At 34.5% G+C, this 20806-nt stretch overlaps 3 protein-coding genes across 5 annotated transcripts in view; all 3 read right to left on the reverse strand.

The window, feature by feature from the left end:
- Positions 1-464: 464 nt before the first annotated feature.
- Positions 465-2243, reverse strand: LOC108915520 (cathepsin L1). 2 transcript variants are annotated; one of them, XM_023455043.1, is made up of 5 exons: positions 2170-2243; positions 1999-2102; positions 1411-1755; positions 926-1187; positions 465-841 (listed from the first exon to the last, which is right to left on the reverse strand). In XM_023455043.1, exons 2-5 carry the CDS (start codon positions 2095-2097, stop codon positions 519-521), a joined length of 1029 nt encoding a protein of 342 aa, XP_023310811.1. In that variant the 5' UTR covers positions 2098-2102; positions 2170-2243; the 3' UTR covers positions 465-518. The 2 variants fall into 2 exon arrangements, with proteins under 2 accessions (XP_023310811.1, XP_023310810.1); XM_023455042.1 differs by having other exon boundaries at positions 1999-2176.
- Positions 2244-2820: 577 nt separating this feature from the next.
- Positions 2821-5549, reverse strand: LOC111691304 (cathepsin L1-like). The gene is made up of 4 exons (XM_023455041.1): positions 5327-5549; positions 4687-5031; positions 3640-3901; positions 2821-3177 (listed from the first exon to the last, which is right to left on the reverse strand). The coding sequence occupies exons 1-4, from the start codon at positions 5423-5425 to the stop codon at positions 2855-2857; spliced, it is 1029 nt and encodes a 342-aa protein (XP_023310809.1). The 5' UTR covers positions 5426-5549; the 3' UTR covers positions 2821-2854.
- Positions 5550-11333: 5784 nt separating this feature from the next.
- Positions 11334-20806, reverse strand: part of LOC108915521 (angiotensin-converting enzyme-like) — a 14691-nt gene continuing 5218 nt past the window's right edge. Inside the window, exons 2-11 of one of the 2 annotated variants that reach the window (XM_018721576.2) lie at positions 17794-17976; positions 17514-17675; positions 16696-16804; positions 16491-16634; positions 15759-16227; positions 12260-12478; positions 11956-12207; positions 11762-11902; positions 11549-11708; positions 11334-11495 (exon numbers count right to left, since the gene is read on the reverse strand). In XM_018721576.2, coding sequence (XP_018577092.1) covers positions 11490-11495; positions 11549-11708; positions 11762-11902; positions 11956-12207; positions 12260-12478; positions 15759-16227; positions 16491-16634; positions 16696-16804; positions 17514-17675; positions 17794-17976 — 1845 coding nt within the window. In that variant the 3' untranslated portion in view covers positions 11334-11489. The remainder of the gene's footprint in view (positions 11496-11548; positions 11709-11761; positions 11903-11955; positions 12208-12259; positions 12479-15758; positions 16228-16490; positions 16635-16695; positions 16805-17513; positions 17676-17793; positions 17977-20806) is intronic. The other variant, XM_018721577.2, reaches the window with a different exon arrangement.

A 20806-nucleotide genomic window follows, 5' to 3' on the forward strand; every position in this document is an offset into this window, starting at 1 on the left:
CCCTCCCGCGCTAGCCTAAGGGCCACCTTAGCAAAGCGCATCCCAGGCTGCATAGCCGCACTACCCTACCCAACCATACCACACATAAACATGACACTACCCCCGGGGTTTACACAGACGAGCCGGCGAAGCAAGAAGAGCGCCAGAAGAAAGGGCCCTAGCCGGCGGGGCCCAGCCAGGACAAAAGGAGGTCCCACAAAGCGCCTACACCGGCCGCATTTGCGGTCGGGGTAGACGACGGATGGGGCCCACCTACGAAGGCTGTCCAGGCCTACACGAGATGAGGCAGGATAAAGAGGGATAATCCCCCTCGATCCCAAATCATTGAGGCCAATTTCTAGCCATAGAATAATGGCGCGTGGCGCGATTCTAATTCATCCATTAAATTTAATTTATTACTGTTTTCGGTCATTATATTTTTTATTTAAATGCTGTAAATATATTTCTGCAGCAAAAGAGTAAACAATGTTTCCAAATAATTTATTTTAACAGTCAACAAATTGTTTTAATTACAATTTTTAATAATTAAGTGGGAAACTAGCCTCGGCCGCTACTCCACAGTTATTGTCCCTGTTACGCGCCATCTTGATGTAACCCTCTTCTCCCCAAGTGGTTCCCCAGGAGTTCTTGATCAACCAGTAATCCTGACCGTCCTCACTGCCATATCCGATGGCCAAAACGGCGTGGTCTAATTCAGTTTCAGGGTCATTTGCTCCACTACTGCAAGCTTCGTTATAATATATTCCTTCGGAATATTGCTGGAACTCTGATTGACTGGCATCAATCGCCACAGCGATTGGGCCAATGGTGGCGATTGCAGCCTTTAAGTAATTTTCGTTACCTGAAACCATTGTAAAAATGTGTCAGAAAAAAATATACTAAATTCGAAAAGATAAATTAACATCTAAAAAACGTAAAGACTAACCATTGTCTATGGTGGCGTATCCCTTGGTGGAAGTGACATTGCCTGAAGGGACATAGCGACATTCTCCATCGACACCTTCGTAGGGATAGGAATCCTCAGAATCGATACCGTCATGGTCGTGTACATAAGTAAACGCTGGGTTCATGTCACCACCGCTGCAACCTATGTTGTTGTGTTCGAAGGAGCAATCCACCAGGTTTTGCTCGCTAATGGACGGTAGTTCCCCGTGTTTTAGGAAGTACTGTCCTTCAAGAGCACCAGTCTAGAACAAAACAATATTCAGGAAGGAATCTAAGTTAAAAGATGCATAAGGCTTTCGATAAAGTCGATAGTTTTTCTTCAAATTTGATCAAATTTTGTGTATTTTATTGCTAATTTGATTTAGTCTCTTGGACAGTTTATGATAATAAATAAATAAATTATGTTCCGTTAACGAATAAATGTAAAGAAAGTGCAACTTAGTAAGGCAACATTTATAAACTTACAGAACTAAACGCCCAACAGGAGCCACAATGGCCTTGATCCTTAATAGGAGTCACAGCTCCCTTGTCCCTCCAATCAAATTCGTCGGGTATGTCCGCATCTTCGTCAGGGATGAACTGTATTACTTCGATGTTACTCACGCTTACTTTGCTCTTTTTGTATCCGTTGAGTGTGTTTTTGACTTCTTCTTGGGTTAGGTCAGAGTACTTGTTAATTTTTAAGGAATAACCCACCAGGCCTTCCTCGTAGAGTTTGTTGTGAGTTGCAACTTTATCGAAGTTTTCGAAGAAAATGGCTTTACGGGTGGTTTCCTCGTGGATGTTTCGGTATTGCCTGCCATGGGTGACCTGAAGAACGAAACATTTTTAGGAGATTTCGCTCATTGTTTTCCTTCACAAGCAGTCACATCTTAATATTTGCACAAAAATAAAAATGAGAAAATATGTTGGAAAAAAAATTATCTTTTTAAATTATTCTAAACTAAGAAAAAGCAATTGAAGTGAATGAGATTAATGATATACGCTTATTATCTTCCTTTAAAAAGGTAGATATCATTTTAGTTGAAGAAATGAAGGAAATAAATTTTGTACCTTGAAATTTTGCCATGCTGCATCCGGATCAACAGATGAAAGTGCTGCGGTGGTTAATATCACCAAAGAAGCACCTAAAGGCCAGTGTATTAGATACATTTTGCCTAGAAAAAACTAAAACTGTGTCTCAAATTCTTAAACCTCTTATACAGACTATTCGTAGGTACTTACGTAGGTACTTTTAATTTGACTGATTATTTAAATATCAGTTATTATACTCTTTTATAGATGTGTTTTAAGGTTTTTGATAAGATTTCGTCTGAGGATCTGCTGAAGATAATGTATCTTTCAATAAAATCAACGTGTAAATGAATGTCGAGTAGATACATACATGTATACAAAAATTTATAATTTGGTATATGTTACATGTTGTTTTTTGTAGTTTTTTCCCTTTTTTCATTGCATCAGCGTACCGTTTCTGAGGCATTTCAAGCATGTGCTTGTTATTTGATCTTTGGCGTTGGACTATTATCTTTTGACCTTTAACCTTTGAAATAATTTTTGTGCCGTTCTAATTCATATCAACCTTTCTAAGGCCGTTTTGATATACTATGACATACTTTACATCTGTTTTTGATATTTTTTTAAGACTCTGAAGCTGATTCGACTGATTTATGTATTTTGATACTATTTTGATTGTTGCTCTGATGTCTTTGTTATTACTTTCTTTTAACGTAACATTTACAGCCCTGTGAAGTGTGTTTTCAGGGCATTTTTTTGAACTCTTTGCAGGTTAACTTTTTCTCGTAGATTGATCATCAGTTATATTCTTTATACCTCCGTCTCCATATTGAACCCAAATTGGAAACAATAAAAACGAAAAAAGAATTATTAAATATATTTAAAAAGTCAACAATTAATAATTCAGGGGGAAACTCGCTTCAGCTGCGACACCGCAATTATTATCCCTGTTTCTAGCCATCCTGATGTAACCCTCCTCACCCCAGTCGGTCCCCCAGGAGTTCTTGATCAGCCAGTAATCCTGACCGTCCTCGGTGCCGTATCCCACCACCAAAACGGCATGGTCCAGTTCGGTTTCAGGGTCGCTTGCACCGTTGTTGCAATATGGATTGTAGTATATTCCTTCCGAGTAAAAATCGAATTCTAACTGACTGGCATCGATGGCCACCGCGATCGGACCGATGGTGGCGACGGCTGCTTTTAGATAATCCTCATTGCCTGAAAAATAATTTCAAAAAGTTTCATTACCGCAAAAAAAGTTAAGTCGAAATAGTAGCAGGCAACGGAAAATTCTATAAGATCGCCGACAAAAATATTTTAAAAAATTTTTACATTGAAATATCATTTAGAGATGCAATTTTCAACCCTCCTACCCATTAACCCTCATGAGCTAGCAACCCCAACTTAAAAAATTCAGATAGTAAATTAGTAAAGTAAATCGATTGATAGCTTTTTTATACTGATTAACAGCAGTGTTAACAGTATCAGTTTCCTAATACAGAAGATTGGTGGATTGGATTATTCTCTTTGGAGCTATTTAAAAACAAAATTTATTTTAACAGACTTGAAAATATTGAGTCCTCAAAGGAAGTAATTCGACAAGAAATCTACTCAGTCACCACGAGAAATTCTCAAAACGTCATGTTTTGTGTCATATTGTATAGTTACTGACATACTAACCATTTTCTATTGTGGCGTAGCCTCTAGTTGAAGTGACATTGCCTGAAACTGTATAGCGACATTTACCATCAACGGCTTCGTAGGGGTAGGAAGTCTCAGAATCTATTCCGTCTTGATTATGGACGTAGGTGAAGGCTGGGTTCATATCACCACCAGCACAGCCTATATTATTGTGTTCGGAGGAGCAGTCCACCAGGTTTTGTTCGCTGATGGAGACCAGATCTCCGGTTTTCAGGAAGTACTGGCCTTCAAGGGCACCGGTCTAAAAATAGATCAGAGGCCTATTAAAAAAGGAACACATCGATGCAAGGTGTGGATTGAAGCTCCTACTTACAACATTAAGACCATACTAAGCTTGGATAATTGTCATTGTTTTTGTAATTGGCTGGTATTTTCAACAGTTTTGGTATGGACAATGTTTCGGAATCAAAATTTTCCTTTAGCAGTAGGTTTTAAGAGAAAAATAAGATATAAAAAGCCAATTAAACTTTAAACTTACGACAACTGCAAAATTTTGAGACTATTTATTACAAAAAGTTATAAATATATCTCGAAATAAACAGTATTGACTTTATTTATGTTGCTGCTTTTCTAATTTTGTCAAATAATTAAAAAAACCTGAACAGAAGCATGGATACAGCCACACAAAGTCTCTAAGAACAAAAATACTTTCGTAGCTCAGACAATTATTGACGGTAGCATGAGGTAGACTGCTGTGCAAAAGGCTTTGGTTCAAAACTTTCGAGCCGGCGAAGCAAGAAGAGCGCCAGAAGAAAGGGCCCTAGCCGGCGGGGCCCAGCCAGGACAAAAGAAGGTCCCACAAAGCGCCTACACCGGCCGCTTTTGCGGTCGTGGTAGACGACAGATGGGGCCCACCTACGAAGGCTGTCCAGGCCTACACGAGATGAGGCAGAGGATAAAGATCCCAAATCATTGAGGCCAATTTCATGGAATATTGGCGCGGTTCAAAACTGTGATGTTATATGGCCTTATTTGAGACGACTACCTTATGTCTAAATAAATAGATGTAACTAAATTTCATCTTACAGAACTGAACGCCCAGCAAGACCCGCAGAAGCCTTGGTCTTTGACAGGAGTCACGGCTCCTTTTTCCCTCCAGTCGAACTCGTCGGAGACGTCAGCGTCTTCGTCGGGAACGAACTGTATAACTTCAATATCGCTCACGGTAACTTTACTTTTTCTGTAGCCGTTGAGAGTCTTCTTCATTTCCTCGTGAATCATGTCGGAGTATTGGTTGATCTTCAAGGAATATCTCACTAGACCATCCTCGTAGAGTTTGTTGTGGGAGGTGATTTTGTCGAAGTTTGTTACGAAAATTTCTTTGCGAAGTGCTTCTTCGCGAAGGTTTCTGTATTGCCTATCATAAGCCAACTAAAATAAAAGTACTACAAAATATTATCAATGCTAGACATCTTGAATTAATCCAAAACAACATACAACAGCAACAGGAGTAAAGCGCGAATGATACGCACAAGTTCACTTTTCACCTGAGTTACTGACATGATAGCAGGGTAGTAGATGGGCAAAAACAAACGGTCAACATTTATGTTAGATTTCAGTTCATCGGAATATTGTGAACATATCAAAATACTTTTTTTTATTGTTAAATAATGGCAAATGCTCTTAGTTTTGACATACAGGAAAAAAATTAAAGAAAACTTTTTACCTTAAAGTGTTGCCATGCGACATCTGCCTCACTGGATGAAGGTGCTGAACTAACCAGTACCACCAAAGTGAAAACTAAAAGCCACTGTATTAGAAGCATTTTATTTGGAAGGAAATAATATGTCAATATTGTATATTTATGTATTTTTAATTATTTGGATATATAAAAATACTTTCACAAGATAGAAAAATCACTCTATCGTGTAGATATTCACTTGCTTTTACTCTCAGACAAGTAATAGCAACCAATTTATCAATTACTCCTTAGGTCCTTTAAAAGTTTCCAATATTGTTTTGTCTGTAGATCATCGCGAAGATAATGTATCTTTCTGTGAAATCAGCGTCGTTAGAAAAACTTAAAATTAAAATCGGGAAAATATAAAGTTGTTTGTAACTCATATCCCAACAATATATGATTATAATATAATGGGAGGAAAGCAGATAAAAAATTGTACAAGTTTGCCTTGTAACTAAGTGCGTGTGCAATTTTTAAAGATTTTAAAAGTTACAGGATACTGAATTAAAACAAAATAAAACTCTCATATTAATATTTCACAAGTGAAGGGAATCTGATGGAATAAGTCCAAGTAAAACGTGGAAACAAAAAGATCTCTGATGTAGCTGTCAAGTCGGTATACAGGGTGTTCCATATAGACCTTCAATCAGACGTTTCTGGAAAACTACGCGTACTGGAATTCTGAAAATTTATGTACGGGGGTTTCTCCTAATGTTCTATCGATTGAAAATTTACGGCAACGACAGCAAATCTGTTAAATAAGTAATGACACTTGGTGACATTTAAATGTTTTTCCACAGCCAACCTACAGCTAACTGTCGGATTATATTCGTCTCTGTACTTATGTTCAAATATCTCAAAATCGGTGGGATTTAGGTACAGGGAATGCTTATACCAATGGAAAGAGAATTAACAGGTGCATCTACTGTGTTCTATTTAAAATAAGCGAGTTATTAAAATTTCAATTTGACACAATTGGTCCGTATTTTTTAGACGCCCTGTGTAACATGCACCAATTTTCGAATATTACAGATATTTGGACACCTTTTGGTATTGACCATCTAAAATTTCTGCTTCCTATCTTAAAAATTGGAGGAGATAGAACCGATTAAGTGTAGGTATGTTTTTTTCAAAAATTTTGAAAAAGTCAAAATATTTCAAAAACTATTGAGTTTAAGGATAAAGTAAGGTTATGAAACTTACCTTAAAATTCGATGTAGAATCCAAAAATTAAATAAAAAATAGTACATTCCATTTGAAATAAGCGAGTTGACGTCTACTTCCGGTAGAACCGGAAGTTCCACGGCGACGCCAATATTTTCAATCGATAGAACATTAGGAGAAACCCCCGTACATAAATTTTCAGAATTCCATTACGCGTAGTTTTCCAGAAACGTCAAATTGAAGGTATATCTGGAACACCCTGTATTTCTATGAACGATTGCATTATTTAACAACTTCGACTGCTATCGAAGAACAGTGACTTCATTTGATATTTAAAAAGAAAATTTCTTGAGTTTCAAAGAAATATTTAATTTATTTTCAATTTTGACTATAAAATCTTTTTAAAAAATGTGTGTGATGTGGCAGGTTTGCAATTTTTTTATATCTTATATTTCCTTCATTTTATTTACACTTGCTCTTGAAAATTTTATAAAAAAATAAAGTTAGACCGAATTTTATATGTGTATTGTAAATTCAATAAAAAGTATGTAATTTTTGGTTATTAATATAAATCAATCAAATTTTAATGGGAGATTTATACTGCGCTGTTCTAAATGAAACCAAATATAATTATTTTTAAGAAGTCTATAGAAAGTAAACCTAACGATGACAAGCTATTTTGAAAGTAAGAGTTGTCTCCTTGATTTCAAGTACTGTCAAATAGATATTAGTTGTAAATTAATAAAAATTGCAAGATAGTAGGATTGTATTCATCCTGTATTAGGTACTGCGTATATAATACCTAAGTTATCAAAATCTTTTAGCGATTTCAATCTGTGACGTCCAAGTTATAAAAATGTATAGAAGTACAGATAAATATTCCAGTTCTTTATTATTGAAATGATCTAAAATTATCAAATTAAGGTTAAGTAGAGTAACCATAGGCTAGACTTCGCCTGTAATCAATACCTATATTTTAAATAAAGACATTTATTATTGTTATATTTGTTTAATACAGGGTGTTTGTTAAAGAATGGGTCAAATTCTACCACTAGATTCTACGACGAAAATTAATGGGGAAAAGTTATATACAACGTTGCTCAACGCTTAGTTTTCGAGATATGGGGTGTTGAAGTTGAAAATAAGATCATGTATAAATTTTTTTAAAAACAAGCTTTTAGTGACGTCATTGTATTTTCGTTTTCTTCTCAGCAAACCCTTTTATTTGATATCCACGTCATGAGGGTGCATAAAAAATAACTGGTCCGCCATCTTTGGGAGTCCGCCATATTGGATTTAGAATGACGTCATTTAGCTAACCATGCATTGTCATCCAAACTAAACGTGTTTGAAAATTGAGTTGCAAGGGTCAAAACCGATACTAAAAGGGAGAGTTGAATAAAAGCTTTAAAATAAAAACATTTTCTTTAATATCATCCGACTACTTCGAGTTAATTTCGTATCCGGGGGTTCTTTGAGATGATGAAATAACAAACAAATTATAATAATCCTCATTAGTATAATTTAAACGATCCCCAAGCATTTTTATTTAAATTTTCGGCAGAAACTATTACAATAATTTAACAACTAACTTGACAAATGTCAAGTTATTTTAATTGTTTTGGGAGTTTTTCGGGTCATGGCCATTTTGATAACAGGTCTTATACGAGAAAAACTGTCCAAAAAATAGAAAATTGCAAATATTTCTAAAAGTAGTAACGGCAACCCTAACAATGCTTATATGGCCTGAAAGGAAATTTCAATCTGCATACGACAGAGGGTAATACAGGGTGTCCCATTTAAGTTAACAAAGTTATAGCTGTTTGAAGGTATCTAAATGTAACAGCAAAAATGAAACACCTAATATTAAATGTTTTAATTTGTTGGTATACCATAATAGTCCAGACGGTATCTGTTTCAAAAGTGATATTTGGGAGAATCGTATATCCACGGAGATTTTTGGCTTTTTGGCTTTCAAATATCACTAGAAATGAAAATTTTTCTATGCGCATAAAAAAAGACGTGGGCTTAACTTTTGGCGGCACAATATGTTAAAAAAATTCGAAAAATGTCATATTTTTCTTCGTATTTAATTATGTATCTTTTCAAGAGTTGATTTTAGGCGAAAATGGAAGAGGAAAAAATTGTTTATAATTAAATTTTTTACAAAACCTGTCTAGTTACAAATCGAATGAATCATGATTATTATGGTAAAAATCGAAAAAATCGCAAATATGGGGTTAAAAAACAATACTTCTTAGGGAATTTTTTTGGGTTATTTAAATTGGGTATAGGACCTTTAAACTTGGTTCAAGAAAACTTCATGTTATGTAGAATTATCACACCAAATTTCATCAAAATCGTATTGATAGATTTTGCATAATAATTTTGCAATCCAGATTTTGAAAAAAAATTAGAAAATTTTCAAAATTTTGCACGACAAAAACCAAGGCTCTTAGATACTTGAACATTTAATCACATATAGAAGGGCTCTCAAGCTTTCAAACTTTTTTTGAAAAATTCAAATCCGTCATTTAGGAGAGCTCTGGAACTTGTTTAAACATTTATCGAATTTTTGTATTTATAACAATTAGAACTTTGTGAATATTCAATCAAATCAAATTTTTTAAAGCAGGTTTTAAAAGTTCTTGGAAAGACGCTTCTTTAAAAAATAAACAGATCGATTGATCAATTAGTTACGTAGTTATAGCCGTCATTCACACTAAATGTACTGGGACATCCGGGCTAATTTTTCGAAAAATACCTTTGGTATTCCGAGTACTTACCAGGTCTTAGATTACAATACTTTTCCTCATTGGCAACCAACTTTAAAACGTGTTTAAAGTTATTTATGCAAGCGAGAAATTCAATAAAATCGTACGGGTGGTAGTGGTGGGGGAAGCAGAGAGCGCGGCCGCTTCGGCCTGCTCGAAATTGAATGGCTATAACTACGTAACTAATTGATCCATCGATCTGTTTTTTTAAAGAAGCATCTTTCCAAGAACTTTTAAAACCTGTTTTAAAAAAATTGATTTGATTGAATATTCACAAAGTTAATCTAATTTTTTATAAGTACAAAAATTCGATCAATGTTTAAACAAGCGCCAGAGCTCTCCTAATTGACGTATTCGAATTTTTCAAAAAAAGTTTGAAAACTTGAGAGCCCTTCTATACGTGATTAAATTTTCAAGTATCTAAGGGGCTTGGGTTTTGCTGTACAAAATTTTGAAAATTTGCAAATCTTGTTTTCAAAATCTGAATTGCAAAATTATTATGCAAAATCTATCGAACCGATTTTGATGAAATTTGTTCTGATAATTCTACATAAAATGAAGTTTTCTTGAGCCAAGTATAAAGGCCCTATACCCAATTTAAATAACCCAAAAAAATGTCCTAAAAAGTATTGTTTTAACCCCATTTTTGCGATTTTTTCGATTTTTACCATAATAATCATGATTCATTCGATTTGTAACTAGTCATGTTTTGTATAAATAATTTAATTACAAACATTTTTTTCCTCTTCCATTTTCGCCTAAAATTAACTCTTACATAATTAAATAGGAAGAAAAATATGACATTTTTCGAATTTTTATAACATATTGTGCTGCCAAAAGTTAAGCCCACGTTTTTTTTATTCGCATAGAAAAATTTTAATTTCTAGTGATATTTGAAAGCCAAAAATCCAAAAATCTCCGTGAATATACGATTCACCCAAACCAAAACAGATACCGCCTAGTCTATAATTTAATGTTATCTATGCCCTTTACAGATACCAACTTGAAATCAACTTGATATCACGCTCCTTAAAACAGTTACTAGTGCAAGGGTCGGCAACTGGCGGACCGCGGTCCAGGTCCGGACCGCGGAAGGTAAAAATACTGGACCGCCAAAAATTTTTTGAAAGTATAAATTACTCAAATATATTTAAAAAATGTTTTTTACGTTTAAGTGCCAATCTTATTATTTTTTCTAGTATTTTACAATTGTGTGAGTGTGTGAGTTCTTAATGGTTAGTAAGCAAATTAAATTTGAGTCCAAAGTAAAATAAAAAAAATAAGAAATATGAATTTTTTTCTGGACCTCGTTAAAAATTTTCAAAAGTATCCGGACCGCGCCTAAAATTACTTGCCGACCCCTGTACTAGTGTCTCTGCGGAGCCTTGCATCTGTCAGATTTTTTCTTTAAAAATTAATATCTCAAAATCTGTAACTCCTCTGTAACTCCTAAATAAAACTAATAAAGTGCACCACAAATTTTACTTAGAATCCAAAAATGCAATAATATATAGGGTGTCCCATTTAAAATAACAAAGTTAATGTTGACTTCCGGTATAACCGGAAGCACCATAAACTTCTAAATATTTTAGCTGTGTTTACCCTCCTTCCTTTGCTAGGTTGCCAAATTTTCAGATTTATCGAAACGGTACTTTTCGAGATATTGATAGTGGCGATTCCTGGTGATTCCTTTTGAGCATACGTGTGCTCTTGTACACATTAGTCTTATGCTTTTGATTTGCTATAACTCACAAGAAGTCTAATAATTAAAAAGGACAAATTACTGAAAACTTTATTTAATTTAATTATGATTTCAAAGACTGTATGCCACGCGGTTTTATGTGTACACTAAGGCCTTCAAAGGAGTGGAGTTTCTTCACAAAAAATATTTGGACAGTTTCCTTGTAATGGAAAAGTGATACGCCAGAATTAATTTCCATGAAATTTTCTGTTGGTTTGTCTTCCATGAACCACAACGTGTTCTGTTTGTTTGTACATAAATTTTAGCGCTTATTGTTAGAAATAGGGCAAAACAAAATAACAACCTACCTAGATAAGTTTTATTAAAAATACACTTTACTAAGAATACATAAATATTACATGAGGATGATTACATTAAAATTCATTATTAGATACAACATTATCTTCTGGTACTTTTATTTTCCTCGACAGTAACGTTACCACTAGGTTTTTCACTGGTCAATAACAGTTTATCTCTAGAAAAAGCACGGGGTCTGATATGTGTCATAAATAGGACAAATATATTTACTCTTACTCTGGGTTTTTCTGCTTTCTCATTTTCTGTTTTTAAGAACTTATAAAGTGGTTCGAAATATTCCAAGAGAGGCTCGGCACTGACCTTTTTCGTCCCCGTAAGGATCTCTAAGGTTTCGCTCCAATGCTTACTAGATCCAAGCTGTAAACCAGCCCTGTAAGAAAAAGATTCTTTAAATACGTAAAACTTAAATGAAATCTCACTCACCTTAGTTTGTCCCCTGCCGCGACAGACTTGTAGAAATCGCAGTTGTGAAGTGGAACGGTCTTATTTACTGGATCGTACTCCTGGGCGGCTATGCATAAGCTCTTGTAGAACTGGAATTGTAGAATGTGGGCCAAGAAATAACTGAAAAGTTAAACCAGTCATTAACGTCGCATTCTCCATTTAGTACAACTTACGCGATGTATTGGGAATCTCCAGGCACGTGGAACTTTGCACCAGGATCGAAATCTGTTTCATCGGATCTCTCTATGGGAGCTTTGACCTTTTGGTACTTCTTCCTGTAGTCCCACCAATGGGAATTCCATTTGTTTTCTGGTACGGAGCCGCTGAAGACGTCCCATCTCCATTTGTCGATGAGGAGTCCGAAGGGAAGGAAAGCTATCTTCTCCAAGGCCATATGCATGAGTGAATTGATGGAAGCCTCGTAACTAAAATACATTGGATTATTGAAGGGAAGATTAAAAATGATTTAGAATATACGTTTCTGTGTAGTTCTTCAGCAAATTGATCTTCTTCAAGTGGTTCGGCGTGGCAACGGATAAGGCCATCGTATCACCGATGGCTTCATGAAATCCTGGGTTGGCGCCTTCTCTGAAAGCGTACGGTTGATTTTTGTACTGGAGGTAGTACTGGATGTGGCCCATTTCGTGGTGGATTGTAATGAAGTCTTCGTAATTTACCTCTGTACACATTTTCAGTCTGAAAACAAATGCAAGAATGAAAGTTTTTCATGTTTTCCAGACCAATGATAGACCCGCATATAACGAGCGTTCAAATAAAAACGTAGTCGAAGTTGGCTCTGACACATTAGACGTAGGGAGTAGCTTATAGCGACCAACTTAACCTCATTTCTCAACGAGCTGTATAGCAGCTGTCAGTTTCAATAACGTTAATGACTATATAACTTTATTTTAAAGAATAATCGTGATAACAATAACAAACAATTAAAGGAGCTGCGGAAAGTGTCCCCCTCCTTGTTATAACAATAAATTAAAGCAGCTGCTGAAAGTGTCCCCCTCCTTGTTCCAAGCACTTTTCACACCTGTTCCTCAAAGAATTAAAGACATTTTCTAAGATGCTCGGGGTATTGTTAATTTCACGAATCTTGNTTGTCTGAAAGATTTTGTATATAAAACACAGAATCAAAATGAAGATTGTTTACTGTTCCATCATTATTTCATTATTATCATGATTAAAATATGAAATATAAAAAATCGGGTCATTGCGCGCGTTTAAAAACCATGTTTGATGCGGCCTTCGGAATCACCCCGTATACTTCATACTATTTTAAAAATGTCCCCCTTAAGGCGCCTAAAAATTATTCTCTATCTGTATGGAATAGGAATAATATTATCACTATTGGCCCGCCCTGTATGATTATCCCTAGTAATGGAAAAAAAACTTTAAATATGCAGGTATTGAATGTTGCGAACAATAATTAAAAAAGTAGATTTTAATATTTTATTTAAAAAAAAATTCAATATTCTTATTTAACTAACTAGGAAATGTTAACATATCATTAATAAAATAATATATTTTAAAATATCAAATGCAACTGTTATCGGATTAATTATTATTCACCCTATTGAATACAACAGTTTTTGGTGCCACGGTGTATATCTCCAAACAACACTCCCAGTCCGAAACATACCTAATTATTTGTGGTGGGGCGCGAGAGAATGAGAGCGACCCAACTAGTGGGGACTTTAAGTTGCCCATCACTGTACAATAAAACTAAAAGATTGTAGTGACACAGCTATTGGCTGTGGTAGTAACTCAGAAATAATTACGTTTACGTGAGGAAAGAGAGGTATTTCGTGTCAAATAGAACACCAAGATCTGTAAACGAGTGTACTCGAAAAATGGATTGAGTACTGATAAGCAGCTAAAAATACACGATATTACATTTTTTAAGTGTTTAGTTCAAGCTTATTCGTAGTACACCAAATTACTAATCAGCTGAAGATATTTTTGTAGTCCGATACAATTTTGTACTTTTGTACTAGGTACTTTTAATTTTTTGTCTACAAATAATACGAATTTCGTGCTGTTTGCAGACATATTGGTGCGGAAGTTGAGGTAAGACCGAAATAACTTTAGAGCTTATTGAGCAAAAGAAGGTGATCTAATAAGCATAATCTTTTGTTTTTGTCATATATTGCGTTGTATTCATAAGGTTTGTTCATAAAAACCTTGCCGAAATGGCTAAATCGATTTTTTTTTGTTAGAGGGACATTAAATAGTTATTTTTGTATCTAGAACGCGAAATGGTACTTTTGTGTTTAAGGTCCTCTATTGGTGGGATCTTTTGCGATATTAGTAAGGCATTCGATTGCGTCAACCATCAAAAATTATTTTCTAAAATGTTTTCTAATGGTATAAGGAGTCTGGCACTGAATATAGTACAAAATTTCCTCGAAAAACCTGTCATTTTAAGCCAATTGCATACTGTAATTTCGACAGTTGCCAATGTCAACCTTCAAATTTTTCGGAAATTTTTTTCCTCCTGCCAAGTTAGTTGCAAACAAAATTAATAAGTGGAAATTTTTTTTGACAGCCATCATATGGTTCAAACATCAGTACCTATCCAGAGTTTTGCTTTGTAATGTTTTTATTTATTTTAAAATAATAAATAGCTAATTATTTACCAAATATTTGTTCCGAGATTTATTCTATTAACGCTAAATGTTTTTGAAATTCTGGCTGGAACTCCTCTTCGCAACGGAGAGTAACGAGGAGCATAATTATTACCTTTATTTTTCATTTCCATCAGATGTTTGTGTTTCATAAAATATATGTAATAATTTGATGAAATTTTGTTCTGCTGAGCCCTGGTTTTACGTAAAAAAGGTTTTCTTGATGCGGACTGATTCCAGTTTTTTTCAGTAAATATAGCAAATACTTTAAATTTTTATGAGACATAAGAATGTCACCTATTTTGGTGCAAGAATTACATATACTATAAGGTTTTAAATTAGTTTTTTGGTTGTTCACTGCCATGATTTAATTGTAAACAATTAACAGCTAAAGAAAATGACTGTCAACGTGACGTATAGCGAAGACGATTTTGACATCACAAGCCTAAACCTACTTGATTGCAGTATGATTTTTTAGGAAACGTTGATATATTGCCATAGACATCGGTTTTCCACAAAAACTTACTTTCCTTCTATTTTAGAAATAGTAATTAATTATACTGCAAACATAAATATCTGAATTCAAAAATTAAATGCCTTTTTTATTACTAAAATGGATGTAATGTGCTATTTTTTATGTTTAATAAGGATCATTAATAAACTATCATAGACATCGCATTTCTACAAAAACTTACTTTCCTTCTATTTTAGTAATACTAAGTGAATTGTATTGCAAAGGTAAATATTTAAATTCAAAAATTAAATGCCTTTTTTATTACTAAAGTGAAAGGAATATGTTTTTTTATGTTTTATTAAGAACCATTAAAAATATGTCATGCACCACAAAACAATGTCTACCTGTTAAGGCAACTTTATTTTGGCGAAATAAGTTTAAAAATGAAACATGTCAATTTTTTAAAATAAATTTTGGGTGTAAAATTTTCTTACCGAATCCCCCACGTCCTTGAATTAATGTCCGGAAATTTTCAATCACGCATTTTTCTAGAAAATGCGTTCCTTCAGAAAAATGTCCGGAAATAATTCAAGCACTAGGGAGATTATAAGTGAAAATCGGTCTTGGTATGTTACTTTAAAAGCCAACAGTTCTGCGTACTACCCTGTACAAGTGGGTGTTTCACAAGGTTTAAGTCTGGGCCCAGAGCTTTTCTTACATAGAAGTTTTACCATCTATGCCGATAACACTTCCCGAATTAGTTCGAATTCTAATAAGAGAAACATAGAAACAAAGAGCGACCGAAATTTTCGCCCCTTTGTGAGACCTCAAAAAAAACTTGTTATAAATTAAATATTACTGAAAGAGCCTATTATCACGATTCACCTACCTGTAAGTTTCCCCGTCGCAAAAGTCCCAGGCGCTGGCATGGCACACGACCTCCCTACCATCCGTGGGTTTGTTTATCATGGCCCCAGCGCTCTCGTTGTAACACATCCCCATGGGTAGCAACCCCAGCGACTGGTAGAACTCGTCCGCCGTCTTGAAGAGGTCCAGCACCGTGTATTTTTGCTCGACCAAGGCGGAATCCACGTCCATCTTGCTGACGTTGGGGAAGGGCACCACCAAGTCGGCGATGTTGCCCCACGACTGCGCCCACATGTTGCCGAAGACGTGGGCGGGGATGAGGCCGTCGGAGACGTTGAGTTTGTCGCCGTAGCGTTGCTTCAGTTTCCTACCGACGTATTTGTGGAGCTCGTTGTAGAGGGGTTCCACCTGGGTCCAGATGTCGTCCATGTTCTGGACGAAGCCGTCGTCTTCGTAGGCGAAGCGCCAATACGCGCCTCTGTCGCTGAAATCTACCCCACGCATTAGTTAAATAATTTTAAAAAAGTAAATGTCTGATGTGGCATAATGTATCATAAAATAATTGGCCCTTACTTTTTGGAAGAAAATCTTAATTAAAATTCGTATTTGGAAACTCTCAATAATTTTGTTTTGGCAGAACTAGGGACCGAAAATTTAGAGTTCAGAAGAAAATTAATTGCCCCATTTTATTATTATCAATACCTTGCTCTAAAAGCTATAAAAAAAACATGAATAATGTTATTCACCCACTTACTATTAGCTTTTGCGGCTTCGTTGGCCAGTGTGACGTAAGTCGGGTACAATTTTTTTATTTTGACCCCTGTGGCGTCCCTCCAGGATTTCCAAGTATAAACCAGTTCGTCGTAGTCGGTGGATTTTGCCATAACGTTTTCGATATCTGGTGAGAAATTTACCGTTTGAAAAACAGCGGTATTAAAACATGGATTTATTCATTTTACCTGGTTCCAAACCCAGGCCGTCTTTCGTCACGTCGCACTGCTGTTTCTTATAAGGGCATATTTTTCCAGTGCCGTATATGCCAGTCATCGTATTCGTGGTGTTCGTCAGCTGTAAATATTTGGTTAAATTTCTTTAAGCGGTTTATTATTTTTTTAAAATATTTATTAATAGCTTGAGAACTTTATTTTGGACGACTAATTGTTGAAATATACAGGGTGTTCCAATTAAAACTTCTGAGGCGCCATTTAAAGTTTAAGGGTATTTTATTGCCTAAGAGGTATAGCATCCAAGACATCAAAACTTACGCCATCACGTTTGAAAAGAATATCGACGTATCTCAGGGTTTTTTTTGTTTATTTTTTAATTCTGATATTTTCCGGGTGTGAGGTTTTAATTGGAACACCCTGTATGTCCATTTTGCAAACATTTATTATATTCGGTACGTAATCTGAAAAATGTTACTTTCTATAACTTATCGTTACTAGAATTTGCTTCTACGGATATCTACATACAAAGGAACATAGTTTTGGTTTACAATAATGTTAGAAATGTTATCTTTTAGACATAAATATACATAAGTATATTTTTATCGTCTACGTTTTATTTGTAACGAAATATAAACAACGCTTCATTTTCTTTTACAAAGAAAATTGTTTACTTCAAAAAATCGGTATTTTTACCTACCTAAGTATTATTTTTGGTTGGCCTAACTTATAAAACTTTTTTGTAATCACAGTAATACTTCGATTGTGGTCATAATTATCGGAGACAAAATTTATTTTAGTAGAAGATGCTGTAAATACTTTAAAAATGTTACCTGAGCCAATTTTTCTTTATCCAGAGCAGCATCCCCCAAAAGATGGGCCGTACGAACCTGTCTTTTCAAAGAGGGATCAGAATAGTCATTTGGTTCGATGTCTTTGAAATATTTGCTCCAAATGTTCTTAACCCAGTCCGCAATTTCGAGCACAGTGGTAGTCTAAAAACAAATCAGTTAAGAGAAGTGAGCTGCATTTAGTAAAATACAATATTGGTTCTTTTATAGTTACAATAACATATCTTTGAAGATGATAGAAGGAACATATCAAACTACTTACAGTCAATTCTTCTTTGGTTTTATTGTTGATATCTGTCTCATAGTCAAATTCGGCTACATTCGCTTTGTAACAATTCTGGCTAGCTTCCTTCTCGTATTTGGTTTCTAGGAATCTCTTCAGTTCATCTTCTGTTAATTTCGCTTGGGAGCATATGAATAGAGATAGAAACAGGGGCAAAAGCAGCTGAAAAAAAAAGAGATCGTGACTGACTCTGTCTGTACTATTTTGAAAGTCGAAGTTCCTACCATTTTAAGCATTTATCGATTGGAATATAACTACAATATTTTGCTAAAATTTAATGACACAAACTTACATCAAACTGACGGAATATACGTCAAAAAGAGTTATGGTTATTTTTTTTTTTCGCCTAGCATATGTGAAAAAAATCATATTGGCCCTAAAAATATGACCTAAAGTAATATTTATCGGCCGTTGGGCCGATAAACTTATAACAACACGATTTTGTCGTTTTTCACAATCTCGACACCTTTGCTTGTCATTTGCATACTTTGACGTTGTACATAATTTTTCTTTAAACTACAATTTGGAATCAAAACAAACAACAAAGTAAAATAACAATAAGTTGTGAACAACTGTAATTCTGTGAATAAGTTAAAATGAATGGTAAAAATTTAGTTTCGGCAAGCTGAATTTATCACTATAGATGCTAAATATTATGTACAATACCTATCTTAGGATCAAGGTAAACTAAGTTGAATTAATTATGTTTTTTTATTAGCATTGCATTATAGGTTTCTCTTATTATACGGAGCTTGTAGTCGAAATGAGTTGTTCAATATATGAAACTTGACCACATAGATAATAGAGGAGACATATTGATTGTCACAGTTCCACAAACAAAAAATTATATTACAAGAACGTAGTCACAAACAAACCAATTGATGAATTGAATCTACTTACAATATACAACAAAATGTTTTCTTTAGACCTACCCACACTCCTCATAATCGCCTGTTCATTTATTACTACAATAAAACATGCACAGTGCAATCTATCGGAAAAAATAAGGTTCATCACGTTTCTCAAAAAATCCTGATAAACCCAAAACAACAGTCTAGTACAACAGAAATAACACAACTAAAGTATTAAATATTTCCGACCAAATAAATGAAATACAAGTTAATATAAACAATTCCAATGAACCATCAAGATCATCAAAGCTCTGTGAACAACTTGGGTTGTTCAAATATTTGACCAATTAGAAGTTATTCCTGACTAAACAAAGTTGATCATCATCACTAGCACAGGAGTGAAAATTCTTATATTTCTCGAACAATAATTGTTTATATTTACTTTTTAACAATAAATACAATAAAAAGTAAAATGCCACTTTCGCCGCGAACAATTTGTTTATACTTAGCATGAAAATCTAAAAAAAAAAAATAAATTGAATTGTAATATATTGCGGTTGCGGCTACGCAATTTACTAGTAATGACAATTTCAATGCTGTTGTGCGACACACCGTAACATTGTGTGTAATTATTTTTTCTAACGCATTAGTGTCTTAAAATTAGGCATTCGATTAGTGATCACTCATTCACGCGATAGAAAAAATGACTATGGAGTAAATTAAAAACAAATTAACCGATTTGTTAATTGGGTTTTAAGACCTCAATCGTTAAGTATTTCTAAATAAAAATAATGTCATTAGGTGTGATTCCAGGTAAGCAACCTCATGATCAAAGTTCACCTTGTGATCTCTTTTTTGTAATAGAAGGTTGGCTGCGGCTGAATTATAACAGTTTGTTGTTTGTTTATTATTATTATTGACGCCATAGATTTCAAAAGATAAAAATAAATGATAACGTTACGGTTTGGGGCACAATATTTTGTAATATATAAATAATAAGTTGTTTCCGAAAAGTTTACGGTGCTGCACAAATGCAATTTTTGTTTTTTTATTAAAACTGGAGCAATTGTATTTAGCAAGTAGTATAATTGCAGGAAATAGAATTTGTTGGACAAGGTTGGGTAGGAAGAAATATGCATTTTAGAGAATAATTTATGAAATATTGTACCGGGTGGACTCTTTTGGTGACGCATGTATTGGGATCTTAGAAACTGTGAGGCAGAAATAAGAGTTATATTAGAGAAGCGGTTAAACGGGGAGTTCTTGACCATTTCAGTAGGTGACTGACGGAGCTTGCATATTGGTTTTAGTTGTTTGGGGTTTTGCAAAAATATCAGCCATAACTTTTTTATTTTTATGATTTTTTTTTAATGTTTGTACAGACATGAATGTTGCAACTTTTTGTATACATTGTAATTTCAGGCTTTTGTTCAGTTCTCTTTCCTCATATATGTTTTTCGTCACGCTATTGATTTTTTTGCACCTATATGGCGTTGTCGAAAAGCGAACAAATTTGTATAAATTTAGAAGATCAGTATTTTAAACATAGCCTTAAATTAGCTACTATAATTTGTAAAGTAATACAATTTGTAAAGTAATACAATAACAATAATCTCGCGGATAGGACTTTTTTTGAGTTTCTCTTTTACTTTCACTAATTTTCCTAGTGTATATGTATAATAACGAGCGTTCAAATAAAAACGTGGTCAAGTTGGTTCTGAAAATTTGGACGTAGGGCGTAGCGTATAGCAAATGAACTTAAACGTCATCTGTCAAAGCGCTATATCGCCGCTATCAATTTTAATATTTTCGTTTTAAAAAGCGTTTAAAATGGTGTTTTCTCAAGAACAAAAAGTGTTTATCATAGAGTCCTACTTTAGAAATGGACGCAAGATTGATGGAATATGGAAGTATTCTATTGAGGAATGTTTCATAGAATTTCAAAATCAATTTCCCGGCGTTGTTGAGTACAAAATTTTTCAAAGTGCAGTTCAGCGTTGTGTTAATGTTTTTCGTGAAACGGGCAGTGTAACAAGAAAAGAAGGAAGCGGCCGACCTAAAAAGCGGACTGAAGAATTAAAAGAAAATGTCCAACAAATAATGGAAAATGCGCCAAGAACTTCTGTACGTGTTTTATCACA

Source organism: Anoplophora glabripennis, unplaced genomic scaffold, assembly GCF_000390285.2.
Source record: "Anoplophora glabripennis isolate ALB-LARVAE unplaced genomic scaffold, Agla_2.0 scaffold247, whole genome shotgun sequence".
Classification (NCBI taxonomy): Eukaryota; Metazoa; Arthropoda; class Insecta; order Coleoptera; family Cerambycidae; genus Anoplophora; species Anoplophora glabripennis.